This window comes from Tenrec ecaudatus, chromosome 6 (assembly GCF_050624435.1).
Source record: "Tenrec ecaudatus isolate mTenEca1 chromosome 6, mTenEca1.hap1, whole genome shotgun sequence".
NCBI classification, from domain to species: Eukaryota; Metazoa; Chordata; class Mammalia; order Afrosoricida; family Tenrecidae; genus Tenrec; species Tenrec ecaudatus.
The window spans coordinates 67,183,999-67,210,075 of record NC_134535.1 but is presented as its reverse complement, the minus strand read 5'-3'; the positions used below and the strand labels follow the sequence as shown (position 1 = coordinate 67,210,075).

General features: G+C 41.4%; 1 protein-coding gene across 2 annotated transcripts in view; it reads left to right on the top strand.

Moving 5' to 3' along the window:
• Nucleotides 1-26,077, top strand: part of SRGAP1 (SLIT-ROBO Rho GTPase activating protein 1) — a 315,127-nt gene that overhangs the window by 153,195 nt on the left and 135,855 nt on the right. For both annotated transcript variants that reach the window (XM_075551344.1, XM_075551343.1), the window contains exons 2-3: nucleotides 11,598-11,793; nucleotides 18,824-18,986. In XM_075551344.1, coding sequence (XP_075407459.1) covers nucleotides 11,598-11,793; nucleotides 18,824-18,986 — 359 coding nt within the window. The remainder of the gene's footprint in view (nucleotides 1-11,597; nucleotides 11,794-18,823; nucleotides 18,987-26,077) is intronic.

The following is a 26,077-nucleotide window of genomic DNA, read 5'->3' as shown; positions in this document are numbered from 1 at the left end:
CCTAAGAAAATGGGTCTGAGTGCCTTCAAGCTGAGGCATACTGGAATGGGGTGCCTCTGGGTACTTGTTTCTGAAAGCAGGGTTTGCTAACCCACAGAACTTAAGCCTTCAGGTTGAGACTTACAGTAGAGTGGTATGGCCTTTGGGCATTTATTAGCAGACTTGGCAGAACTTTGTAACATGTCCTGATAAAGAATCAGCCCTGAGCATTTCTCATTGACATTGCAACTTATTAATGTCCTTAATACACCTTTTAATCATTATTCTTGTCTGCTCAGCCATTACAATTGGTATTAGAACCTGGAGAGAACAAGCAGAGAGGTATAAGAGCGAACATTAAGGCAACGCAGTTCCATATTAAAACCACTTAGCTGAGTTTCTGAGTCCTATGTGATGATTGCATCATACTAGGAAAAAGTAGTGCCATGGGGTAAAGAGATGACTGGTGTCATCGTGAAGAAATGGGAGAGCAGAGTCTGGTGACCCTCAGCTGTCCTAGGAATCAGCTTGGGCTGATTCTAATCAAGACAAACGTGGACACAACACAGCTCCTCCCCGAATTTCCACATATCCTTTAAAGGCATAGGACCCACTCCCTCAGTAGCTATTCCTCCAGATGAGCCCCAGTTCATCCATGATAGTTCCTTTTCTGAAGTCCTTTAGCCTAGATAGTCCATGCCATCAAATCTTCAACTTGCATTTTTCTTTTGTATTGCCTGTTTCATAAAAACTGGACCCTACAGGACTTTATATGCTAGGAAAGTCTTTTCATGTCTCGTTGTATTGCAACTTCCCCTCACCTTGGATAGGAAAATATAGCAGTTGCTTTTAGTGACTGACCATTCACCGTGACGGAAACCTGAATTCCGAAGAGATCGCCCTCTGTTGTTACACCTCTTCCCATTAGAACTGGTCTCCTGTTTCTCGTATTCTATATTGTATTTACCTTATGCATAAATCATCTCTTCTAATCAAGTCTATTAATCTTTAAAGATCTATTCTGATGGGCACTCCTCATTCTAGACTGTACTTAGGAGAAACTCAGTTGCATAATTCACTCTTACCTGAGGTGCTACCCAATAGAGTTATATATATCATTTTCAATGTTTTCATAATGCCAGCTTTTAAAAGTAAGGAGAAACAGATAAAATAATGCTTTATTTTCTATTTTATTATTTATTTATCATAAATATTTATAATTGTATAAAAGTTTGTAAATATTATTTATAAAATATTTATTATTATTTAACCTAGTGGAGGGTGAGTGGGTTGGAAAGGGGGAACTGATTACAAAGATCCACATGTGACCTCCTCCCTGGGAGATGGACGGCAGAGAAGGGGGAGAAGGGAGACTCTGGATAGGGCAAGATATGACAAAACAACAATGTATAAATTACCAAGAGCACATGAGGGAGGGGGGAGCGGGGAAGGAGGGGGAAAAAAAAAAGAGGACATACTGATGCAAAGGGCTTAAGTGGAGAGCAAATGCTTTGAGAATGATTGGGGCAGGGAATGTGCAGATGTGCTTTATACAATTAATGTATGTATATGTATGGATTGTGATAAGAGTTGTATGAGCCCCTAATAAAATATAAAAAATGGTATTTTAATAAAAATAAAACAATAATCACCAAAAATAATGCTTTATTTTCTATTTTATTATTTATCATAAATATTTATAACTTTATAAAAGTTTGTAAATATTTATAAAATATATTATTTATTATTATTTAACCTAGTATATTGAAAATTATGTAATTTCAACATGTAGTCAGTATAAAATATTAATGAGATGTTTTTCATTTCTTCCTCCCGCTGCGTGTACTAAGACTTTGAAATTTTGCATGTATACATTGACAGCACAACTCAATTTGGACTAGCCACATTTCAAATGCTCTATGTAGCTAGTGGCCACTGTACTGAGCCAGCATTTACCCTCATTGTGGTTGAAAATCAGTTTCTATTCCCTGGGAGCAGAAAATGGAAACAATTCCACACTAGAACACAAAAATAAGTGATGCATAAATTATGAAAATAAAAACATGGATAAGAGTCATTCTTTTGAGGATTTGGTTTTGGGTTTTGGCTCAGTAATTCCTAATTCAAATGAGGAACCATTCGATTTGCAAAGGTGGTGCAGTGTGCTAAGCATTTTATTTGTTTGCATTACTTTCTGATTATGTATTTGTCTTAGGTACCTAGTGCTGCTGTAACAGAAATGCTACCAATGGTGAGTGGCTTTCATGATCACAGATTAATTTTCTCAGTTTACAAGGTTAGAAGCCTGGGTTCAAGGCACCAGGTCCAGGAGAAGGCTCACTCTATCCGGGAGAAAATCATTGTCTAGACTTCTCTAGAGCTCCTCTTGGTGTTCCTTAGGAAATCTCCTTGTGCCACTTCTTTTTCCTCCTTTGGTACTTGCTTGTGTCTGGTTCTCATCTGTCCTTTTTTGATGTCTCATGAGCAGTTAGATCTAAACCATACCCTACAGGGATATGGATTCATTAATACAACAAATGATGCTCGATTCTCAGGATTACCTGGGAGGAGGGCACAGTATTCAATCTATAACATCACTCACTATTCAGGATTTCTCCTTTCTCCTTGTTGGTGTTCCCTGGTGACAAAAATCACCTGAGTACTTAATGGAAATATTCCAGTCCAGGTCTTATTCCAGACCAACAACATAGAAAGTATCCAGCTAAGGAGTGACTGGAAATAAGGCTTTTGAATAGCATCCCGATACTTGTGATTTTCAAGCAAGTTTGGGAAAGCCTGGCCTGATTCAGGAGGGCCTTTCTGATGTAGCTGGTGATCTCACCCCCATCCATGCAGTCTTCAGCCAGAGGAGTAGCACTTGTTAGACCACTCCTTGTCCTCGCCCATCCTCGTGCTGTTACGTCAGCCTTGCATGCCTGTCACCCTGTGCTGGCCAGCAAGCTTATGTTAGTCAATCTCACAAACACTCGCCTCATGCCAGCCAGTGTGCAACCATAGTCCTTCCTACATGAAGACACTTAAGGCTGTTAGCTCACCATCTCTTTGTGTTGCTTCATCGTCACTGAAGACGAGACTCCTGATTTGTAGACTGCTAATCTTAGCTACTAGTTAAGCATCTAAGGAGCACTGGTGGCACTGTGGTTAAGCACTCAGCTGCTTACTGAAAAATTGGTGGTTCAAATCCACCAGCAGCTCCACGGCAGAAAGACGTGGCAGCCTGCTTCCGTAAAGATAACAGCTCTTCAGGATTGACTTGGATGAAAGAGAAGATGGAGGACTGGAGAGGAAGAGGAATCCGAGAAGGGGGTGTGGGATAGAATAGAGGGCTGGGGGTTGAGTGCTATGAACTCTTGAGATCAAAGCGGTGGTCTGAAATGTAAAACCTCCACCTTATTCATAATAAAATATTCATTAAAAAATAATGTTGGAAACCCTGTGGGGCAGTTCTACTCTGTCGTCTAGAATCAACATGAGTCCAAATTGACTCATCAGCAGTGTTTTTCGCTTTCTTTTTCTTTTTTTAAAAGTAAAGACTTGTTTGGCACAAGGAAATACTCAACAATCGTTACCACTGAAAACACAAGTATCTACAAGTGCAGCATACTGGTCATTTCTGTTACCTTATTGAATCTCACTGCAGCCTTGTGAGATGGGAGGTATTATTTTACATGGGTGGAAGGTAAGTGACTTTCCCCAGGTGATAGGTAACGCTCCACCCGGGGCCCGTCACGATGCCAGGACTAACGTCTGTGTAGGCTTCAAGACAATCACAAGTCTTGCGGTCAGATTTCCAGTGAAGTATAGAAATCTTTGCATTCCTTTAGCCAAATCACTGAAAAAAAAAATCAAAATGCACTCTCAGGATTCTTTTTGAGCTCCAGATCAATAACTCATGTTTTAGCATGCTTCCAGGTTATAGAAATCTTCATGTAAGCAATGAATGTGTGAAAAATGGATGGAGCCAGTTAAAGTCTCATTGGGTTATTATTGTTCTCAGAGATATTCATACCTGCATTCTGTCCTTTGAGAAAAGTCCTTCTATCCTGTGCGTGAAGGTACAAATAAATGCTGGCAGAATGCATTGTCTGATGACACTATAAGGAAAACATGACCAAATGAGAAGATGAAGTAGTTGTGAGGACTCAGGATGCTCTAGACATGGGCTGGATTATTATCTGCTCGGTGATCTTGATTATCACACTCAGTATAACAATTGCATGCCTTAGTTCTAGACACTCAGTAACATACTAGAGAAACAGCTTGTCTTGACATGAACTTTCAAAAAAAATGTCTATCAGTCTGTGGTCTCACCTAAATTAATTCTAGGAATTACAGCTTCCCTTTCTCAGAGCAATAGCAAGAGATGCCTCTATTTTCAGGCAATTACACTTTATTGGTAAGTATCGGTCAGCAGATTTTTTTTAAAGCTGAGAGAAACCATTTCTATGGTTTTTGTTGTTACAAATTAATTATAGTAGTTTAAAAGCAAACTTTTCTGCAGTGTTTTTATTGGATTATTAATGTCCATTTATTCTGTGGTGAAACTCTGGTAGAGAGATGAAGTAATGGTCATTATAATAGGCCCAGTATATGTTAATTCTCTTTAAAGGGTCATTATGATTATTTAGCAGGTTCCCCCCTGAAATTTAAATAATGATGTTGGTACCTCCTTGGACAATGCATTTTTTTTTACCTAGAAGAAACTACTATTATGTGGTTATGCATGAATCACTGTGATAAGCATCTCCTAATTTTCTTGTAGGTTAAATGTTGTCTTTATCACTAGAAATTATAACCCTTCAATATTCAAGTGATGCTATCCAGTTAGAAAATATTATACCATGCCTCCTTTTGAGAAAATCTATTAAGATTACCTCTTTGAAATCCCATCAAAACATTTCCCATAGCCTTTTGAACTGACCTCTTTGCCTTCAATTTAAGTAGTCTTTAACGGATTTTTTGGAAGCCACTGTTTGGGTTGGCTTCTTTGTGTGTGTGTGCGGGGTGAGGGGAGGAGAAGGCATCCTAATGAGACTAAACCGTACAAATGAAATCCACTGTCATTGAGTTGATTCCAACTCATAGCAACCATATGTAGGGTTTTTGAAGCTGTGTATTTTTATGGGAACATAAACTTTCTCCGGTGAAGCACCACCGGTTCGCAGTCCACCTGACAGGCAGCAGCACCAGGGTTCCTTCTTACGAGACTCAAACACATGTACTACTGAGAGAACTTGTCTGCAGACACTCCTGATTGCAGAGACATTTTTAACACGTTTTGTTTGCAATAAGCATAGACAGACATGGACTTTTTATCTTACGTGTGTGTGTGAGAGAGAGAGAGAATATTACATTCATTCTTATTGCTAAATAATATTCCATTGTGTGGCTATACCACATTTTGTTCATCTCGTCATCAATTGATGGATGTGTAAGCTGTTTCTTTTAACTAATAATACTTAAACTGCTATAAATAATGCATATACAGGTTTATGTGTGGACATAGATTCTGTGTGTGTGTGAGAGAGAGAGAGAGAGAAACTGCTGCCCTGATGGGTATAGCAGTTACAGGTTGGGCTGCTAAGTGCAAGGTTAGCGGTGGAAACCCCCAGCTGCTCCACAGGAGCGGCCTTGGAAGGCACAGGGCAGTTCTGTCCTGTCCTGTAGAGTTGCTGTGAATCAGAATGGACTCCCTGGCAGTGAAAAAGGGATGTAAACTGTCTAACTCTTTAGGGAACTTCCAAGCTGCCTTCCAAAGCAGCTAAAAATTTTCCACAATAATGTATAAATGATTCTTTACATCCTCACTAAAACATCTACAGACAGCACTCATATTTAAGGGAGTTATTAGGGAAGCTAACAAGTCAATGCCAATGAGAAATGCTCAGGATAAAGCTGGTTTGTTGTGACATGTTACTAAGCTCTCTCGGGTCTATTCTAAGCATTTCATGTAACGAGGGTCATATAATGTTTGTCCTTTTGTGTCTGGCTTCACTTCACCTTTTTCAGTTTTCCATGCTGTAGTATCGATCAGAATATCATTTTTCTTGATGATTGACTAATACTCCATTGTGTGGCTAGATTACATTTTGTTTATTCATTCATCTGTTCCCGGACACTTGGGTGGTTTCCCCTTTGGGCCGTTGTAAAGAGTGCTCCCATGAACATCGGTGTGCAAGTATCTGCACCCCTGCTCTTGAGCCATTGGGGCATGTACTTAGGAGTAGAACCACGGAGCCGTACGACAGGATTCCATGCTTAACTTTTTGAAGGGCCATCCAAACTGTTTTCTACAATGGTTGTACCATGTACAGTCCTGTCAGCAATGGTTGAGGGTTCTAATTTCTTCATATCCTCACCTACACTTTCTCGTCTCCACCTTTCTGATCCTGGTCATTCTGGTGGGGTTGAAGCAGCCTCTCCTTGTGCTTTTAGTTTGTGCTAATGATGGAGCCCTGGTGGGTCTGCGAGAAGCACCTGGCTGCCAGCTACACTGGCAGTTTACACTCACTGCTCAGTCTGCTGGAGAAAGTTGTGGAATCTGCTTCCACAAAGACTACAGCCTTGGGAGTCCTGCGCTGCAATTCCGCTGCTTCATAGCACTGCTAGGAGCCTTGTAGCACACAGCACTGACGACTAATGGTTTAGAGCATCTTCATGTGCATAGTGACTATTTTCACATCTTCTTTGGTAAAATGTCTACCCAAGACCCTTATCTCATTTCTGATTGAGTTGTTTGTCTTTCTATTGTCCCACTCTATTCTTGTCTTTGTTTTAACAGCCCCCATCCTAAAGGGTTTGGGATAATTGTGATTTGCATTTCCCTGGTGGCTGATGGATCTCTCACTCATCTTTCCATTTGGTGATTGACTATTGTCTGTCTTTTTTATGGAAATGTCAAGTCAGATCCCTTCCCCATTTTAAAATTTGGGCACTTGTCTTTTTAGTACTGAATTGTTAAAAGAGTTTTTATACATTCTAGATGCAAGTTCCTTACCAGATGTTATTTACAAGTGCTTTTATCCCATTCTGTGCGTTCTTTTAACTTCATTCATGGTTACAGCAGGGCATTACATCCTCCAAGAAGTTTTCTCACCGACTGGGTGTGTTCCCTCTCCACTTCCCATAGCTTCCTGGCACAGTCCTCTTTTGTATGCTCAGCACACAGTGTACTGAAATAATCCGTTTAGGATTGTGTTTTCTCTATCAGAAAGCACTGTGTCTTACAGAGGTCTTTATTTCCAGTGCCTCAGCTCCACTGAACTCAAAATAAGAGCTCAACAAAATAATTGCTTGTTCACCTAAACTAAAATGAACCCAGAGTTCCAGGGAATGGGGGTCACTACTAACTCACAAAGCTAATAGAAAGGGCCTCAAAAACAAAACAAACCTGGAAGAGTTTGTGTATGGGAGGGAGGATACAAGGTATAGAGTTTAAATTGTATGCAAAAATATGATGCATCTTTTTTTTTTTAACCAATCATCCCTTGCTTAGGATACTTTCCCCATCCCTCCCCTTAATGCTTCTGTGGCACCAGTCAGGACAGGTACTCCAGACTGCAGCCACCCATGGGCCCAGGATTCACACAGTGCAAGGCCCTGTGTACCACTAGTCCCTTGGTCCTATTCTGAGCAGCACACTGCAATTCATATGAATGGACATTTATTTTACTTATATCCATTTTGGAAAATGCCTAAATTCTTCATTACCACATGAGATTAGCTCCTAGAGAAGTCATATTAGTATAGTTGGGTCTAGTGTGGAGAGAGGTGACAATGTGTCTGCTGACTAGTGAATCTGATGAATCATCTTATACCTAAGGAGTCTTAGTTTTATAAACTTGCTTTAACACCAAATACTACAACTGTTTAGCTTTAAAGAACAGAAATTTATTGTCTCAAAGATCTGAAGGTTAAGAGTCCAAATCAGGCTCCTGATCATGTTAATTCCCTCTGTGTTGGTAGCCTCAGGAGGTTCTTGGTCCCTTGGCTTAAAGACAGTCCTTATATGGCATCTGTCTTCACCTTTTTAAAACTTAGAAGTTATTAGGTTTGGAATCCACCCTTACTCTAGATGTACCTTGACTCCTGAACTGATTACAATAGATTGCATTTGGAAGGTGATATTATAATTACATCACAGAAGGCAATTGACTAACCAAATCCAGCTGATTTAATCACATATAACTCCATGACATCGACTTGAATAGTGTTGGCCAAACCACTGGGAACCATAGCCTAGTCAAATTGGCACCTAACATTAACCGTTACATAGTCCAAGTGTTTTCCCTTTCTAGTGAAATAATCTTATTTTTGTAAATGTCCATCCCCCCTCATTACCTGTTTTTGTTTTGTGTATCTTAAATGTATCTAAATTAAAGAGCTAGATGGACTGATATCCTTATCCATTTGGGGAACATGTTTCATTTTCTCATGTGATGCTTTAAACTCTGCCTCTTTACATTTTCACTATTGCTGCCAAATACTTGAACGACCCGTTCAGATTAGGAAATTAGAGGTGATACGAAGTAACAGTTACTCACCATAAAATAAGTCTGTGGCTTTAATTGTTCAAACACATGCCACTTTATCTGTTGTTTTTGTTGTAATTTTAGACCCTGGTAGAAACACACAAGGGACCATTTAAGACTAAGCCCAGAAGGAAGCCCATATAAATTTTGTGTGCCTCTGATGTTAGACCGGGTTGACTAGAGAAACAAATCCATAGACACTCATATATGTGTAAGGGAGAGCTTTATATCAAAGAGCAATCGGATACTGGGAAAACATCCCAGCCCATTCCAGATCAAGTTTGTAAGCCTGATATTAGCCCATATGTCCACTACTAGTACATAAATTCCTCTTCAGACTCACATTGCCACTCGCAATGATGCTGAATGCAGGAAGATCTCAGGTCAGTGGGTTCAAAGTCTTGTGGATCCATTGGCCATGGACACATGCATCTCCAGGGTTCTGACTGCTGTCAGCTTGGATTGAAGTGGCTTGTCAATAGGAAAGCAAAGGCAGAGAGAGTGCCATGCCTCCAGGGAGGAAGAGAGGAAGTTCCCAGAAACCTCATGAGGAGGCCACGCCCACAACGCGGCATCAGGCTGTGACCTGATTGACAGGCTACACTTCACCTCTTCACTCTTAATATCCTCAAGTTGACACAAGATTATGTAACTACCACAGATGTGATCTCTAGGAGAAAAAAAATCTATATTCCCTCTCAGCCAATTATTCTCATTTGGCATGAATGCAGTGTCCTTGTTTTTCTTTGTTTTGGGGTGAAGAGAAATCTAGTTGACCATCTAAGACCATTGATAGGTTTTCTCTTAGAATTACCTCATTGTAAAAGATTTACTGGGATTCCTGAATGAGAAATACCCCTACCTTTTGTTTTTTGTTTTAAATTAAAATAGCTCCGCATTTGTGGGGAAAGAGTTTGGCAGGCATGCTGATTATAATATTGTAGAGAAGCATGTTGATTGACTGAAAGCCAGGTGCTGCTGGTGGAAGTTAAAAGCCTATAATGATGTGTTCACTCTGGTGCATACCACACTACCTACTATAATCCTTCAATCTTGAGGTGGAGAAACCAAGGGAAGATGGTAAGAAAATGTCTCTCTCTGATCTCATTGACTCTCCAGTCAACAGCATTACCTGGAGCATGAGCTTACAGACCCGGTTTCATTAATTATTTTACTATCTTTGCTAGATACTGGCCTGACACAGGGTTCTGATGCTCGGGTGGTTTAGTTGCTGGTTTTTAGAAGTAGAACACCAAACCTTTTTTTTTTTTTCTAATCCATCTTACTCTGGAAGCTCTGCTGAAACCTGGTCATCATCATTCAAGCTTCTACTGACGAATGGTGGTAGCTACAATTGAGGTGCACTGCCCAGGAATTGAGCCTGGGTCTCCCAAATGCTAGGACACCATTTACCACTGAACTGTCACCATCCCCATTCACACAATATAGTTGCTCAAAAGCTGATGGACGAGTATAAGGAGAGCAGAAGGCATTGATTGTTGTACTTTCAGACCTTGGGTTAGAGGCGCAGGCTGTGCCACACTAGCAAGAGTCCTGAAAGTATTAAATCTCTGGAAACTACATGGCCATCAAGTCGATGCTCACTCATAGACACCTTAAAGGCCAGGGTACAACTGCCTCTGTGAGTTTCCAAGACTGTAACTCTTTAAGGGAGTAGAAAGCCTCGTCTTTCTCCCTTGGAGCTCTGGCTGGTGGTTTCAAGCTGCCGACTGCACTTGGCAGCCCATCCCGTAACTACCCTATCACCAAGACCCCTTCACCTCCAGGAGGTAGAATAAAAAGCCTTGGGATATTCTGAAACCAAACTTGGATGTATTTCAACCCTAGCTGTAAATCGTTATAGGGGAAGAAAACCTCAGTTTATTCCCACAGAATGGCTAGCAGGTTTGGTTAGGATTTGATGCTTACCCAATAGCAAGCACTATCAGAGTGCCTACATGATTATTATTAGCTCTTAGCAAGTCAGGGAAATGCCCCCACTCACAATGTAGGACTAAACCACTGTGCTATAAATGAGGCTGATTAAACCAGTTCAGTCCTCTATTGAAAAAGAATAATGGGAAGACATTGGAAAGGCATCGGCTGGATGTTGATATCTACTCCTTCCCCTGAGTAAGATTCTCCCCTCAATTGCAGGGACTATGCACAGACATTGGGAGGATGAAATAAAGAAATTTTCCAGTATGAATAGTTTCATCTTTGGAGGTTAGCCTTGGATCTAGAACACAAACAAGTCTGTTAGTCATTAGTGACTGTAACTTCTTTTCCAAAATGCATGTTTCATTGTTACGGTCATTGACAAATATTTTTGCATGACACATTTTTACGTTTGTGCTTTTGGTAAAGCAGCAAATGACTAACCTTCAGTAGCCCAATATGTGAAAAATCGTCAAAGAATGCTTTCAGGATTACATGTGTAGATTAGGCTGTTAGTGGGAATAGTGTGTTAAAACTGAAGATCTGGCGAAGAGACTGTGCTGTTATGAGCAATATGATACAGTGAAATCTGGGGATTACCCCATTATGAATGGATTATTTGGAAATAGAAATAAGTTATTTTTAGGTGTGGCATTCCTATAAACCCTAAAGCTGTGTGCTTTACAAACTTGAAATTTATGGACTAAATAAAAATTACCAGATGTCTCTGTAGATGCTAACGGGGCAAAGTGCATAGTGGATCAGAAGAGTCTGGAAGAAATGATGTTCATCCCTATGCCATCCACACTCCAAAGAGACAGTTGAGGTCAAAGGCTGCACAATATGCATGGAATCATGAGGGGTAGTTTAGTGCACCAGGCAACCCCTCATGACGTCATGCATATTTGTGGCCTTGCATACACAGCACATGATTCTACTCTAATTTATTATATTCTTTCCTGAAGGAGTTCTTTTAAAGGGTCAGCAGAACCCAACCTGGACTTAGAAATCTAGTAAAAGCCCAAGAAAGAGCTAAATATGCCAGCTTTATTACTTTTGTCTTGCACTTAACAGTAAACCTCAATAATTTTTGTGAAGTCACTTAAATGGATTCTCTTCTCTCCTTAGAAATCCGAGCTCAATTGGTAGAACAACAAAAATGCCTGGAACAGCAAACAGAGATGCGCGTCCAATTGCTCCAGGACCTACAAGATTTCTTCCGGAAAAAAGCAGAAATTGAGACGGAATATTCTCGGAACCTAGAGAAGTTAGCAGAAAGGTTCATGGCGAAAACAAGAAGCACTAAGGATCACCAGCAGTACAAGTAAGGGAGACATGACTCAAGTTCACCTTTCCAAGGTGACATCCGACCTTTCCCCATGTTTATTAGTTTCACATCTTTATATTTTTGCCTGATAGTTATTGATTGGCATATCCCCAGGAATAAAAGCAAACCCCTGTATTTATACTTTGTGGATTGGCACTTGTCATATTTCAGTCCAGCTGCACACTCTTGACATTTAATTTTTCATATGTGAGAGCATTTTGAAAAGGTTGAAGCACGCTCATATGTATAGATGTTTGTGAATAACTTTATATCTACAAGAAGAACAGATGTTTGTAAAGTTCTTGGTTACAGAAAACTTAAAGTGTCTATGTCACAGGTAAATGCTTGAAAGAGGCAAGGTAAATGAGCTGCTTCTCTTGTCACAGGCCTTGGGGTTTCCTGTAGTGATTCTACACAAATTAGGAGTGCTTCTGTTTGGTGTGCTCAGGCTTCTTGCTTGTGATCCTTGCAAATTAGGCTGATATAAAACCAGGGTAAGATGCTTGTGAGGGAGTATAATCAAACCTGTATTATTTGTACTTCATTCTTTAAAAAATACATAGAAGTTGGCAAATACATACAGAAAACAGATTGGTTTGAGATACCAAGGGATGTGGGGAGGAAAGAGTGGGGAGTTACTGCTTAAGAAATAGCAGGTTTCTGTTTAGAGTGATAAAACACTTTTAGAAATGGATAGCAGTGATGGGTACACACATGATAAATAATTAAATTTCATTTGCATCCTTTAAATGGCCATTTTAAATGCTATATACTATCTATACTTAAGTATAAGCTGACCTGAATATCAGCTGAGGCACCTAATTTTACCACAAAACTGCCTTAAAAATGTGCTGGAAAAATAAATAAATAGATAGATAGATAGATAAAAAATGTGCTGAAAAACTCAGCTTGTACTCGACTATGTACAGTATTTCTTACCACAATAAAATTTAAAAACAAAAATTCCTAATAGGTGAAGTTACAGAGAGAAACAAGGAAATCGCAGCTCCAGTCGGCTGTCCGAAGTAGTCCATTAGCAATGAAAGAGCTAAGGGTGATGGGGTAAACTACCAACACTGGAAGCAGACATAGATTGGCCTGTTTAGGAGATCATGAAAAGGCAGTAGTACATGCCCCTGACTTACATGTGCACCATACAATGGTTACATTTTTATGTTCTGTTGTATTTTACCACAACGTGGTCCATTTTTGAAGGCAGTGCCAACATTCCCATGTGGAAATGGAGCAGGCTAGGTAATCTGGAAAACACTTCTGCCTAACTCCCAGAAATGCAGGTTAAAAATATAACAGACCTCCCTTTAACTGTATAAGTGAACTTACAGGAAAATACGGAAGGTTTCCAAGGGCCATAAAAGAAAGGGAGCTGGGAACCTGAGTGGCCATGGTAGCCAGACTTTAGGTCCACCTGGGCACTGGAGAGGATGCCCAGGCCAAGGAGAAAGTTGGCATGGGCCATCTCCCCACCCTGCCCCCTTGGTATTGCAACCAGCCTGCAATCCCAACAGGAAGAGCTAATGTCTTGGTGACAGGGAAACAGAAAACCAGCTACCCACCATATAGGACAAGCCCAGGAGACCTGGCTGTGTAGCCTGGGCTCTAGGTTGGAGGGGCTGCAGGGAAACAAGCCCTTATCTACCCCAGTAGATCTGTGGTTCCACTCTATAGCTGATAGTCCCACATAAAAGGAAGCGCGGGAACTAGCTGGAAGGATCCATCCGTAGTCTGGGATAGAGAATACCTTTTTTGACCCGCTCCTGGATGACTGCAAACTCAAGTGTTGGCCCAGCATGGAAGTAAGTCATAGCAATGATTCTCAGGGTGCACAGATGTCAAACTTACTTGAAAGACTGGGACTGGGACGAAGAGACTGGAGCCAGTACTACAGTCGTGTTTATGCGAACTGCCCTTTCTATAATGGAGCCCTGGTAGTGTCATGGTTACAGCACTCAAAAGCTAACTCAAAAGTTGGCAGTTCAAAACCACCAGACCCTCTGGGAGAAAGATGTGACAGTCAGTCTGCTTCCATAAGCATATACAACCTTGTAAAAGGCAGTGGAATGGAGCGCCTTGGTTCTATGGGGCCACTATCAATTGCAATCAACCCAATGCCAGTGGGGTGGGGTTGGATTTGGGTCCCTTAAAAATAAAAGTACAAATAAGAAAACTCCCATCCAGTCAATAGCTATTTTATAGTTCCTGTGTTTCTGTGGTGAGTGAAAACAAATTTGGATGAGCCCAAGCACCTGAGACTTGCACTCTGTGTGACTCAGATGCCACCTTTTGTTTCTCTTGGTTTGTTTGGTATCTTTCTTAAAAAGAGCTTGGCATTTTCTTTGACATGAGTACATTTATCATAGAATATAGGACTGGAGGTAAGATGGGTTAAGTCTGTGGGATGTTTAAACTAGGATTAGGAAAAATGCTCAGAGACAGGCTTTGTAAGAGAGTCACACAGACCTGGGTTTGGATGCTAGCTGTACTGTGTGTACTGTGTGACTTTGGTGAAGTTACTTAACCTCTGTGAGCCTTGGGTGGCTAACATAGAATAAGACTTTATGACTATCAAATGAGAAATCGAAAAAGGCCCTTGATATGCTTGACAGCTGGCACAAGGCATGTGCTCAGAAGTCCTACTCTCCCCCAAAGAAATGTTATATCATGAGTACTATAATATCACCAATCGTGCATGCTCTCTTCTTCAGTTTTGAGATGCTCGTTATTAGAATCATCGTTGACATAAAGCTGGCCCTCCGTAGTAAATTAGAGGTTAGGATCGGCCTCCCTTGGCTCTAAGACTATCTCAAATACTTACTTTGGTCTTTATCAAACTATTGTACATTGCTAAGCTTCATTTTTCCCTCAATTAAAATAAAATATATATATATATATATATATATATATATATATATATATCTGCTTAACAGGAAGTTGTGAAGATTAAGTACATTTGATATCTACAAGTCTCTGGACTTTGTGGTAAAAATAATTAATTTGATATAGTACTTACTTATTATGTGTCCAAGAAACTGTTGTAAGCTTTTTAAAGTATATACTAACTCTAATCCTCATAACCATCCTCTGAGAATCGGTCTGGTCATTTGTACCTATTATACAGATGAAGTAACTGTAGCACGGAGACATAAAAATTATTTTCCCAAAGTTACCTTGTAAATGGTGAACTTGGATTTAAACCTGGACAGCCTGCTGCCATAGGCTAAACTCTTAACCTCTGTACTGCTGCTCTAAGTTGGCACTGAGTACAGATTAAAATGAACCCATTGCCTTTAGTTGTCTCTCACTCATGGTGACCCCTTGTGTGTCAGGGTAACACTCAGCTGCCTGGGTTTCAGGGCTGGTTTCGCAGAAGCAAACCACTAGCCTTTCTTCTGTAGGGCCTTGGAGTGGACTCGAACTACTAACCTTCTGGTTAGCTGCCAAGTACTTTGACTTTTTCTGCACCCCAGGCAACTGCAATTCTTATCACTGAAATTGTCATTAACTCATATATAGTAATGTGTTTAGTCAATGAATGAGATATTATTTATTTGAATGCTTGCTATGGGTAAGGCACTGAGAAGGCAAAGAAATGTTGTCAAAGATGCAACAGAGGACAATACTGGGGGCAGATTGCAGGGAAGTAGTATGGTCTGAATCCCCCAGAACAGGGCAAACCAAGAAGGGAACATAACAGATCAGCAACGGGAGCAAAACAAACCACAAAGCCCCTAAACAAACCCCAAATAGACTTCAGGCTAGGAGAGTCTGCTCCCAAAATTCACCCAGGACCAGTGGGGAGATAGGCATAAAGGTCAGCAGACAGACCTGGAATTATGTACGTGTTTGTTTTTCCTTTTTTTCAGTTGTTTTCTATTTATTTGGTCTCTGCCATTGTTGGTATGCCTACTTACATAAGACAGGCATAAGAAGCAAGCTTGAGGAGAAAGCAACAGGACCAACGGTCCCAGAGGGACTTAGGGGGAGAAGGGGCTGGAAAAGGGTGCAGTGGGCAAACAACACCATAGACCGGGGAACAACTAGGGAATCAATATCAATAGCAAGGAGGACATAGAGATCCTGGGGGTGGTAGCACAACAGCAGTCTAACGGAGAAGAAGTCGTATGAGGCAGAAGTAGGGTGAGCATGATAGTGAGGCAGAAGGAAGGTAAAAGGAAACAGGAGTGATCTAGGAAGCAAAACTATGGATAGAGGTTAAAGTATAGGTGTGTCCATATGTAAATACATTAATTCATTAACCTATGGACATTTATTTATATGACAGTACACTGAGGTAGTGAACAGACTTCGGACCTCTGTTCATACCATTCCTCAATACACAGACACTTTGTTCTAACAAATTGGCAATCTGAGATGCTCACCCTCCCAGTACAATCACTGGAGACAAAATGGGTGCATAAGCAAATGCAGTGAAAAAGGCAGATGGTGCCCAGCTATTAAAAGATATAGCACCTTGGGTCTTAAAGGCTTGAGGTTAAACAAGTTGCCATCTAGCAGAGAAACAATAAGCCCACATGGAAGAAGCACACCAGCCTGTGCGATCATGCGGTATCATCAGAACAGCGTAACAGACATCAGAAGACCCTTAGCAAACAAAACCATAGGGTTGAGAATGAGGAGGCTTAGAGGAGAGACCCAAAACCCATCTGTAGTCAATGAAACACCCCCCACAAGGGGTCATAGGGAAAGGATGAGTCAACTAGGGCGCAGTAAAGCACTGATGAAACACACAATATTTGATTCCTTGAGATTTCCTCACCCCCCACTACCATCACCCCATTGATGCCTCTTACTTCAGATTAGACTGGAACATGTACACAGGTATAGATAAGAGCTTACGACGCATACAACCCAGAAGCAGGAATGGGAATAGCGATACCAAAAGGGTATGGAGAAGGGGGGGGGGGGGAACTGATCATGATGATCAACATACACACACCCCACCAAGGGGAAGAACAACAGAAACCATGGGGGAAAGGAGACAGCAGTCAGTATGAGATATGAAAATAATAATAATTTATAATCTATTAAGGGGAGTGGGGGAGAGGAGCTGATACTGAAGGATCAATAGAAAGTAATTGTCTAGAAAAGAATGATGGCAGCATATGTACAAATATGCATGATACAATTGATGTATGGATTGTAATAAGAGTTGTAAGAACCCTCAATAAAATGATCAAAAGAATAAAAATAAAGAGAAATTAAAAATGTCAAAGAATTTAGGGCTATTTCAGCATAACGAATAACACATGTGACAGTTAATATACCCAGCCCCCCAAAATCCCTTGCCCTGGACTAGATTCCAAGTCATAGTGACCCTGTAGCACAGAGTAAAACCATCCGTGGAGTTTCTAAGGCTATACATCTTTACCAAAGCAAACAGCCACAAATTTCTGTAATGGAGTGTCTGGTTAGTTTGAATTGCTGACCTTCTGCATGCCATGTTAGCACCCAAACACAGAATCTTTGCACTATCAGGGGCCCTTAAAAGTTACTGTAAAAAAGGTAACATTACCTCTTAATGTTTGGGTAGACAGAGCATGTCACTAAAAAGGCCCGAGTTTACCTGCCATAGAACCACTGTCCTTGCTTGATGGCTTTGAGGAAAGAGGATGGTGTCCTAGGTGTAAGTGCGAGTCAGAGCATGCAGTGGAGAGAATGGGGGCTAAGCTAGTGCAAGTGCTGGCACCCTAAATTAGTGCCCTTCACACTTGTGCCTGCTCCCATCCTTTACTTCCCTTTGCTTCTGGAAAGGGTTTTGAACTGATGCAGTGTTAAATTTTGGTTCTTAGCGTCTTAATGGCAGAAAGGCCTGACTTGATCATTTTTCTAACTTTATTACTATTTGAGGGTTATAGATGACTATGAAAAACTAAAGGATAGCAGTGTCTGATTAAGTGGACCTCATTCCCTGAGTTAAGGTAAATATTCTTGTGTCATTTTGCTATTGTATAGTCATTTTCAAAAGTTTTTATTTTGGTAAAGATCTATGTAATATAAAATGTGCTATTTTAACCTGTTTTAAAGGGCATAATTCACTGCATTAATTACTTTCCCAGTGTTAGGTAACCTGCGCCATTATCTATTTCCAGAACTTTTCATCATGTCAAATAGAAATTTGGTACTCATTCATCTGTAACTTCCCATTCCCACCTCCACTCAACTACCACTAATCTTCTTTGTCTCCATTTGCCTATTCTAGGTATCATGAATTCATAAGTCTTTTTTGTGTGTGTGATCCATATCCATTTAAATTTTATTCTCAAGGAGAAATCACAAACACGAAATCATTTCATGGATTTAAACAGAACATGGTCATAAGCCAGCAAACCTTGTTTCCATTCAGGAGACTTAAGGCAATGCTGCAAAGTTTGGATTCCCAAGGACACTTCCTGGTAGGCTCTCGACTCAAACAAAACCAGCCAATCCTCTCATCAAAGGAATCCCAACTCACAGGGATCCTCCATAGGGTGTCCGAGGCTGCAGGTCTATACGGGAGCAGCTGGCCTCACCTTTCTCCCAAGCAACAGCTGGTATGTTGGAACTGCTGCCGTTGCGGTTAGTCGCTTGACATAAATCCACTGTGCCACCTGGTTATGTGATATATACCAGGTGCTTAATAAGTAATCCCCAAATTTATGTCTACTAAAAAGCCTAGCAAGCCACTTTTACAGAGGGAACTTTCCAAGTAGACATTGTGTGCGTCGGCGAACCACAGTCAGAAGAGTGAGCAGTGGATAGATGTCAGCCAAGTGGGCTTGGACTGGGGCTTGCGGACCATGTTTTTCCAGCCATTCCTGGAGAATTGCTAGCTCTGTGCCTGCCATCCACAGCTTGGAAAAGTACTCTGTGGGCTCTTGAGGATCCTGGTCTGAGAAAGACCCATGACAGGAGCCATCTGTTGTGGCCCCATAGTTACCTTGATTACTTCCTCCAGCTGATGGAGGCATCTTTGTACCAGTGGTAACCGTGTGTGTCTTCAATTCTTCAGGAAAGACCAGAACCTCTTGTCTCCCGTGAACTGCTGGTATTTACTCCTGAACCAAGTGAGGCGAGAAAGCAAAGACCATGCAACCTTGAGTGACATCTACCTGAACAATGTGATCATGCGGTTCATGCAAATAAGTGAGGATTCCACCCGGATGTTTAAAAAGGTAACCTCCTGAGGAGGGGTGGTGAACAAGTAGTGAGCCCTTTTAGAGGCCAGGGGGAACATGTGCCCACATGTAGGTGCTGCCCTTCCTTGAGGCTAGGGGGTTTTGCCACAGGCAAGGGGGCAGGCTGGTGGTGGGACAAGGGGAAAGTAAAAGATACTTGCTCCTACTTCCCATTCATGCAGAGCAGAGTTTTGAAAAGTTCCCTGTGCCGCTCCTCCCCTTTACTGTTGAACTTGCACAGATCATCAGCAAGTGAAAGGTGCTCTGTGAATAGAAGGGGGTGTCTTTTCCAACAGACAGATAGTGGTGTTCAGAGACTAAGAGAACCTTGCTTGGTCTGTGCTGTGTCACCCATTGCAGACAATCTCATGATCAATAAGTCAATGAACTGATAGTGTTTTTATTTTGGTGATGATCAACTTTGGTGGGAATGTGCTGTTTGACCTCTGGCATATCAACATGTCTCATTGAAGGAGAATAATGGACAATATGCTAAGACTGTTGAGGTCTGGGCTCGAGGGAGGTCAATTCCACAAGTCTCACCACCAGTGCATGCTTGTAACCAACCATTTTGTCCATGACCAGGACTGAAAACAGTGTGTGGTGCTGAATTAAATACTCCATCCACATTCATTGACAAATGAATAACGAACATTTTTAAGACATACTGATAGAAGTGTCCATCACTACACTGATGAACCTGACAGAAGGAGTCAGGTGAGCAAAATGTGGCTGTCAAACGTGCCTGCGACTGATCCTTTGTCACTAGGAGAAAACTGCCCAACGTGAAGAAAACTCAGACGGGGCGCAAAGCAAGCCTCGAGTTCTGTGTTTAGGTCTCACAGATCTTGTGAGGAACAAGATAATCCCATATGCTACTTTCTCAGGAAATGGTATCACAAATTTGTTCTTACTCCCACCAGACCAACAACAGAGATTGTAAGAAAGCCCTATGAAAAAAATTCCACAGGACTTAGATAACTCTGCTCCTTACACGCTTCCTCCTATTGGGTGTCCAAAGTGGCTTATCCTGGGTACTAATTACCGCCTGCTCACAGCATTTGGGGATCGGGGCATTGTTAGACAATTTTTTTTTTAATGTGCTGAGAGCAGTAACAAAATTTGACTGTTTCCTGTGTAGAGAATGCAGCTACTTGCTCAATAAGACTGGCTCTCAGGGTTTTATAGATGTAGGGCAAGATTTTCCCCCCTTGCTTAGCTCTCTGCCCTGGCAGTGTGTGATGCATATGCCAATACCTGTACCAATGTGGTAAGGAATTACTAGTCTCTGAAATTGGGGCGGGATATGTCCCCTGTAGGTTAGTAACATATTTATGTTTCAAGGGGACCCTTAAAACAAAGACACAATGTTAGGCTGGTCAGCTGGAATACTCCTTAGTCATGTTTGGTGTAACCACATTCGACTTGATTTCTGTTCTCGAAATGGAATTTAACACACTTGAGGGGGTGGGGAGAGTGTTTCAAACAAAGGAGATTTTTTTAAAAACTAGAACTAAAGAATTTAAAAACAAACTCATCGCCATCAAGTTGATTCTGACTCCTGGCAGCTCTGTAAGACAGGCCAGAACTGTGACTATGGGTTTCCCTGACTGTCACTCTTTCTGAAAGTGGAAAGCCCGATCTTTCTCCTGGTGGTTTCTAACTGCAGACCTTGCTGTTAGGAACATGGTGTGTAATCATGATTCCACCAGGGCTCCTACTGGAAATAAGCATACCAGTTAAGAGAGAAAGAGCCTATGAACTTACATAGAAGTGATTTTAAAAGCAATTCAGACTGAGCCATGAAAAAGAAGTGGTTTTCTTCTCCATCAGACCTCATTTACTACCACAGAGGTTTGTTTGTTTGTTTGCTAAGCATCTGATAAGAGACAGCATTGGGTGTGGGAAAGGCTGCAGAGCTGAATGAAGTGGGTTTTTGCCTTGAAGGAGGTCACAGTTTAGCCAGAATATGGATGGCTCTGTGTGGCACCTCCCAGCTGTCCGAGATGCTGGCAACCACGCAGCCAAGACCTGTGGAACTGGCACCTCAGTCGAATTATTTATTAATTCAACAAAACATCATTAACGCTCCTGCCTCAGGAAGCAGAGTTAAAAGGTGCCTGCCTGCAAGAAATTCATTAACTGTAACTAACAGTTAAAGTACTGTAGGACAAGCATGCATAGCTGACTGGAGATTGGAAGGCTGCAGGTATCAACCCAGCATAAGGGTCAGAGAATTCTTCACCAAAGAGGGAACACTGGACCGAGCCATTAAACAGACAGGGATGGCACACTCTTGTGGTAGAGAGAGAATGGTTTGTACAAAGGCAAGGGGGTACTAGAAAGTCTGATGTGTTTGTGAAAAGCAGGGTTTGTGAGTGGATGTATGGGAGTGAAGCAAGAAAGGCTTCATAAGAAGGGCCGGGTTTGGCTTGCTAAGGTGTAAAGGCTGGCATGGTGTAAACCAGTGTCAAGGGCTTGGTGTATCATTGATGGAAACCTCAGACTGAGTCAAATGGTCTTAGGTTTGAATCCTTGCTCATCTTTGCTTTCTTAGGAGATGATTCTATTTCTCTTTGCCTGCTTTCCCTTAAAATAAAAGGGGAAGTATTCTCTTCTCTGTCTAACATTGGGGTCAAAGAGAAATGGACCCTGAGGCAGAAGCTTGCATGCGGGAGGTTGACTGTGAAGTACTCTCAGAGACCTTACTGGGGGTAAGTAGGACTTGGCAGAAGAAGCAACTGATCCTGCAAGAGTTCTATAGCTGGGATGGTCTTGACCTTTGTATGCCAGTCATTGGATCCTGGCTTCCTTTGGGAAGGAGCTAAATTATTTGGGGGTCAGACATCTCCCTTTGTAGGAGGGGAATTCTTGAAGGCAAAGCCCAGAGAAAGACTCAGCTGTGAGTTCTTAAAGACAAGCAACCACTGTTCTCAGTAGTTGGGACACTGAGTAGCCCCTGAAAGGCGATATCAGAAGAGTACACAAAAAAATGCACATAAACACACAATAGAGGGAGGGCAGGAAGGAAGGAAGAAAGGCAGGAAGGGCCGGCTGCTCTGTTATCTAGCTATTTTTTAACCTGATTTTCTGGGCTTCAAGGAATTACATTTCTTGTAAACTGCCAGTCTACAAAGGGTTTCTGGTTACTTTGACACTTGAGGTTGAGAATTTCAAGCTTTTGGACAGTCTTCTCCCAAATTTAGCGACTAGCCAAGGAAACAACCCCTATGACAATTACTATGTTAGTTGTCGTCATGAGTGCACCATTAAAATTGTTGTTAGAGTTGTCAGAGTCACTCTGACTCATGAGGACCTCATCTGTGCACAGCCGATGGAACTGCTGCTCCCAGAGTTTTTCTCGGCTGTGACCGCTGGAAGCAGATCTTTCTCTCGAGGTACCTCTGTGGGGCTTCCAAATGCCTTAACTATTTGTTCTCCCAGGAACTCAGTCCTCACCCATCACAGGTATCAGATTCCACCTTGCTCAAGTGGATACAGCAGACTACAGGCCTTCTCTTTGCTTCCACACTATTGCTGGCAAGGGGAGGAAGAAGAGAAGCAGAGGCAAAAGAGAAAGGCTGGAGCTTATTGAGGTTTACGCAGTGAGCCTTTGTGTTAGCCTGGTAGACTAGAGAAACAAATTCATGAACACACATGTGTATAAGAAAGAAGTTTATATGCAAGAGCAGTTGTATATTGAGAAAAATATCCCAGCCCACTCCAGATCAAGTCCAATAAGTCCAATATTAACCCATATGCCTAATACCAATCTATAAAGTCCTCTTCAGACTCACAGAACACATGCAATGATGCTGAATGCAGGAAGATCACAGGCCAGTGGGTGCAAAGTCTGTGGCAATCAAAGCATCTCAGCACTGGCAGGGGTCTCCATGTAGCTCCTTCAGTTCCCAGAGCTGCTTCAGGGTAAGTCCATGTGGCTTCTCCTCAGGGATGTCTTGAAGGAAGTGAGCTGAGAGAGTCTCTCCTGCCTCCAAGGAGAAAAAAAATCCAGAGTTCCCAGAATTCTCAGGAGAAGGCCATCCCCACACAGAGGCCTCATTGGCTATGATCCAATTGACAGACTAGACTCCACCCCTTCACTCTTAATCCTCCCAAGTTGACACCAGATTGTGTAACTACCACAGTTTACTAGACACATCTGCTGCCTGAAAGGACCAGAATTCATTTCTGTCATGTCCAAACAACTCCCAGTCAATTCTTGTAGGCCAGGCAGGAAGACATATGTTCTTCCTCCATGATTAGGGTTCCAGAGTTTTTGTTTTAAAATCAATACTGGGAGAAATCCCTTAAATTAATATAAAGTGATCTTCAGAAACAAAGGCCTGCGTGAGAACAATGCATGTCCTTCTGGAAATAGAATTTTAACACTTACTAATTTTTCAAAATTATCCCCACATCATATAGAGATCCAGAAAGATTCTGGGTACTTGACAGCTTTCCCTTCTTAAACAGCCTCTTAATTTAATCCAAGACAGAGAATCACGTACCCAAACTGTGGTGTCTCATACAAGTGTTTGGAGCAGATATGTCTAGGGATGTTTTTGTTTGCAAACAGATATAGCAATTAAGAAGACATTTTTATGAATACTGAATTCCATACATAGGAATAAGAGACAGCTTCAACATTGAAATCATATCAGAACCACTTATAAAGATAGTTGTTTTATAAGCCTGACAGAAAGTTGTCAACAGGTAAGGAAAGCGACACTTTTGAAACAAGAGTCAATTCAAATACTCATTTCTGATTTCAGCCTTTAGAGCTGTGTGAGTGAAGCCTATTGGTCCAAATAACATAATGCTTCAACTTTTAGGCTCACCATTCAGATATTTTGGGTATGAACCTTGACCTTGTTACTTTGGGTAGCTGTGTATATCTAGGAATAGTTCTAAACCTCTTAAGCGTCAGTTTCCACAGCTGTAAAGTAAGAGAGAAACCAGTTCGAAATAGTTGCTTGGACTCACATATTCAAGACTCGTCCATTGAGAGTATTTAGGTCTGTGTCTGGACCTTTTAGTTAGTATTTTTATTACTATATGTGTTTAACAAATGTATTCCATGTACCCAAATGTTTTGAGAATGATAAGGGTAACGAATGTACAAATGTGCTTTATACAATTGATGTATGTATAGATTGTGATGAGTTGTATGAGCCCCCAATAAAATGATTTTTAAAAATAATAATTATATAAGAAAAGCTATGGAGTCCTTGTGTGACACAGTTAGCACCTAGTTAACTGTCCAAAAGGTTGGCAATGTGAACCCAATCAGAGACACCTCAGAAGACAAGCCTGGACTGGCTCCCAAAAGGTCACAGCATTGAAAACCTGGATCTGTACTACTCTGTCAACATGAGGTATCCATGTGTCAGGATCAACTCCAGGGCAATTTACCCCTCCTACAACAAGAGTATACTAGGGATGATACTAAATGTGCTAAGCTGTGCTGAATTATACGGAACAATCCTGCCTTGGAAGAAGTGCAGCCAGAGTGAACCTTACAGGCAATAATGGTGAGACTCAGGTACTTTGGACATGTTGTCAGGAGAGACCAGGCCTTGGAGAAGGACATCATACTTGGTAAAGTAGATGGGCAGCTACAAAGAGGAAGGCCCAAACAGCTAGATTGCCTCAGTGGCTACAATGGGCTCAAATATAACAGTCATGAGGATGGCGCAGGACTAGGCGATGTCTCATTTTGTTCTGCATAGGGTCGCTGTGAGTCAGAGCCAGCTCAGTGGCACCTAAAAACAAAAACAGCATACTAAATGTGTCTCATTTGAAAGAAATTATGTAGCACAACTGAGTGATAAGCATACCCAGATCATCACATTTTTAATAATTTTTTTAATAATTTGTTATGAAGTTCTAAGCTCTGAGAAATGTCCTCACAACATCATTCCATCATTGCTTGCAGGTGAATTAAATTTTTATTTTCACTTTTCAACAGTTGAGGGGGGGAAGGAGTTAAGTGGGGAGGAGGACTTTTTGCTCCACGTCCCCTGCCACTTCATATGGAACTTAGCTTTGAGACTTCATGAATTTCTTCATTCATTCATCAGAAGAGTTATCCCATCCCAACCTGCATTCTGTATTCCAGGAGAGCCTCAAAGAAGAGAAAACTTTGCTCTCCCCTCAGCCTTCCTGCTTTACTGCTATAAGACAAAGGCAGAATTGGCGAGTTTGCTTCAGTATCAACCTTCACTCCTTTCACAAACAAAAAACAAGGACTGTGATGTGCTTCTTTCCCTGGTCTCTAGCCCTGACTCCTGGAGTCATGAGATTTTCCTGCCGACTTTCCATTACTCATGCTAAGAGAGCTGTCTGCATCTGGTTTAGTGCTGCAGCCATTCATAGGCCGCACCTAAAAATGTAATTAATGTCAGCAGTCACAGTTGCAGGAAAGGTTATACCCAGCGTGCAGTAATTATTTTGATTATTTAAGTACCTGATCACAAGATCTTGTTTACCAATGTTAAGAAAGCTAGTAGAAGCAAATCATATAGGGGAGAACATTAAATGGGGACATCTGAATATGTGAAACAAACTCTGTGTTTTGAGTTGTCATTTCTTCGTGGGTTATATTCAAATTAGCTATTTGGTTTTTTATCCTTTGTATAAGCATTTGAAAAATTATTTCATCTTTTCACCAATACTAATGACATCTCCAAGCTGCCACTCAAAGCATTTTCACTGTGTGTTAAGCATCTTATTCTGTTTTGTTCATATATCATCTTGCATATTCTCACGTGCCCAATGAATAATCCACCTTTCAGAGCTGTGGAACCAAAACACTGTGAGTTCTAAGTGGCAGGCTGGCATGTGATTTGTCTCTTTGCCCATAAGTAATTCCTAGTATCTTTGGACTCTGTTGGTCACTCGAGATGATAGTCCACACATCAGCCTGAAAAAAAAATCAGAAATGGAGTAGTATCATCTTTAGCCTTATTTATCTGTTACGAATATCCTGAAGATGAAAATCCTGATGGGTGATGTAAATTAGCCTAATCTAACACTCATCCCGAGTGACTCCAAGTGATGGAGAAACTGACCCTGCATTGTTTGGC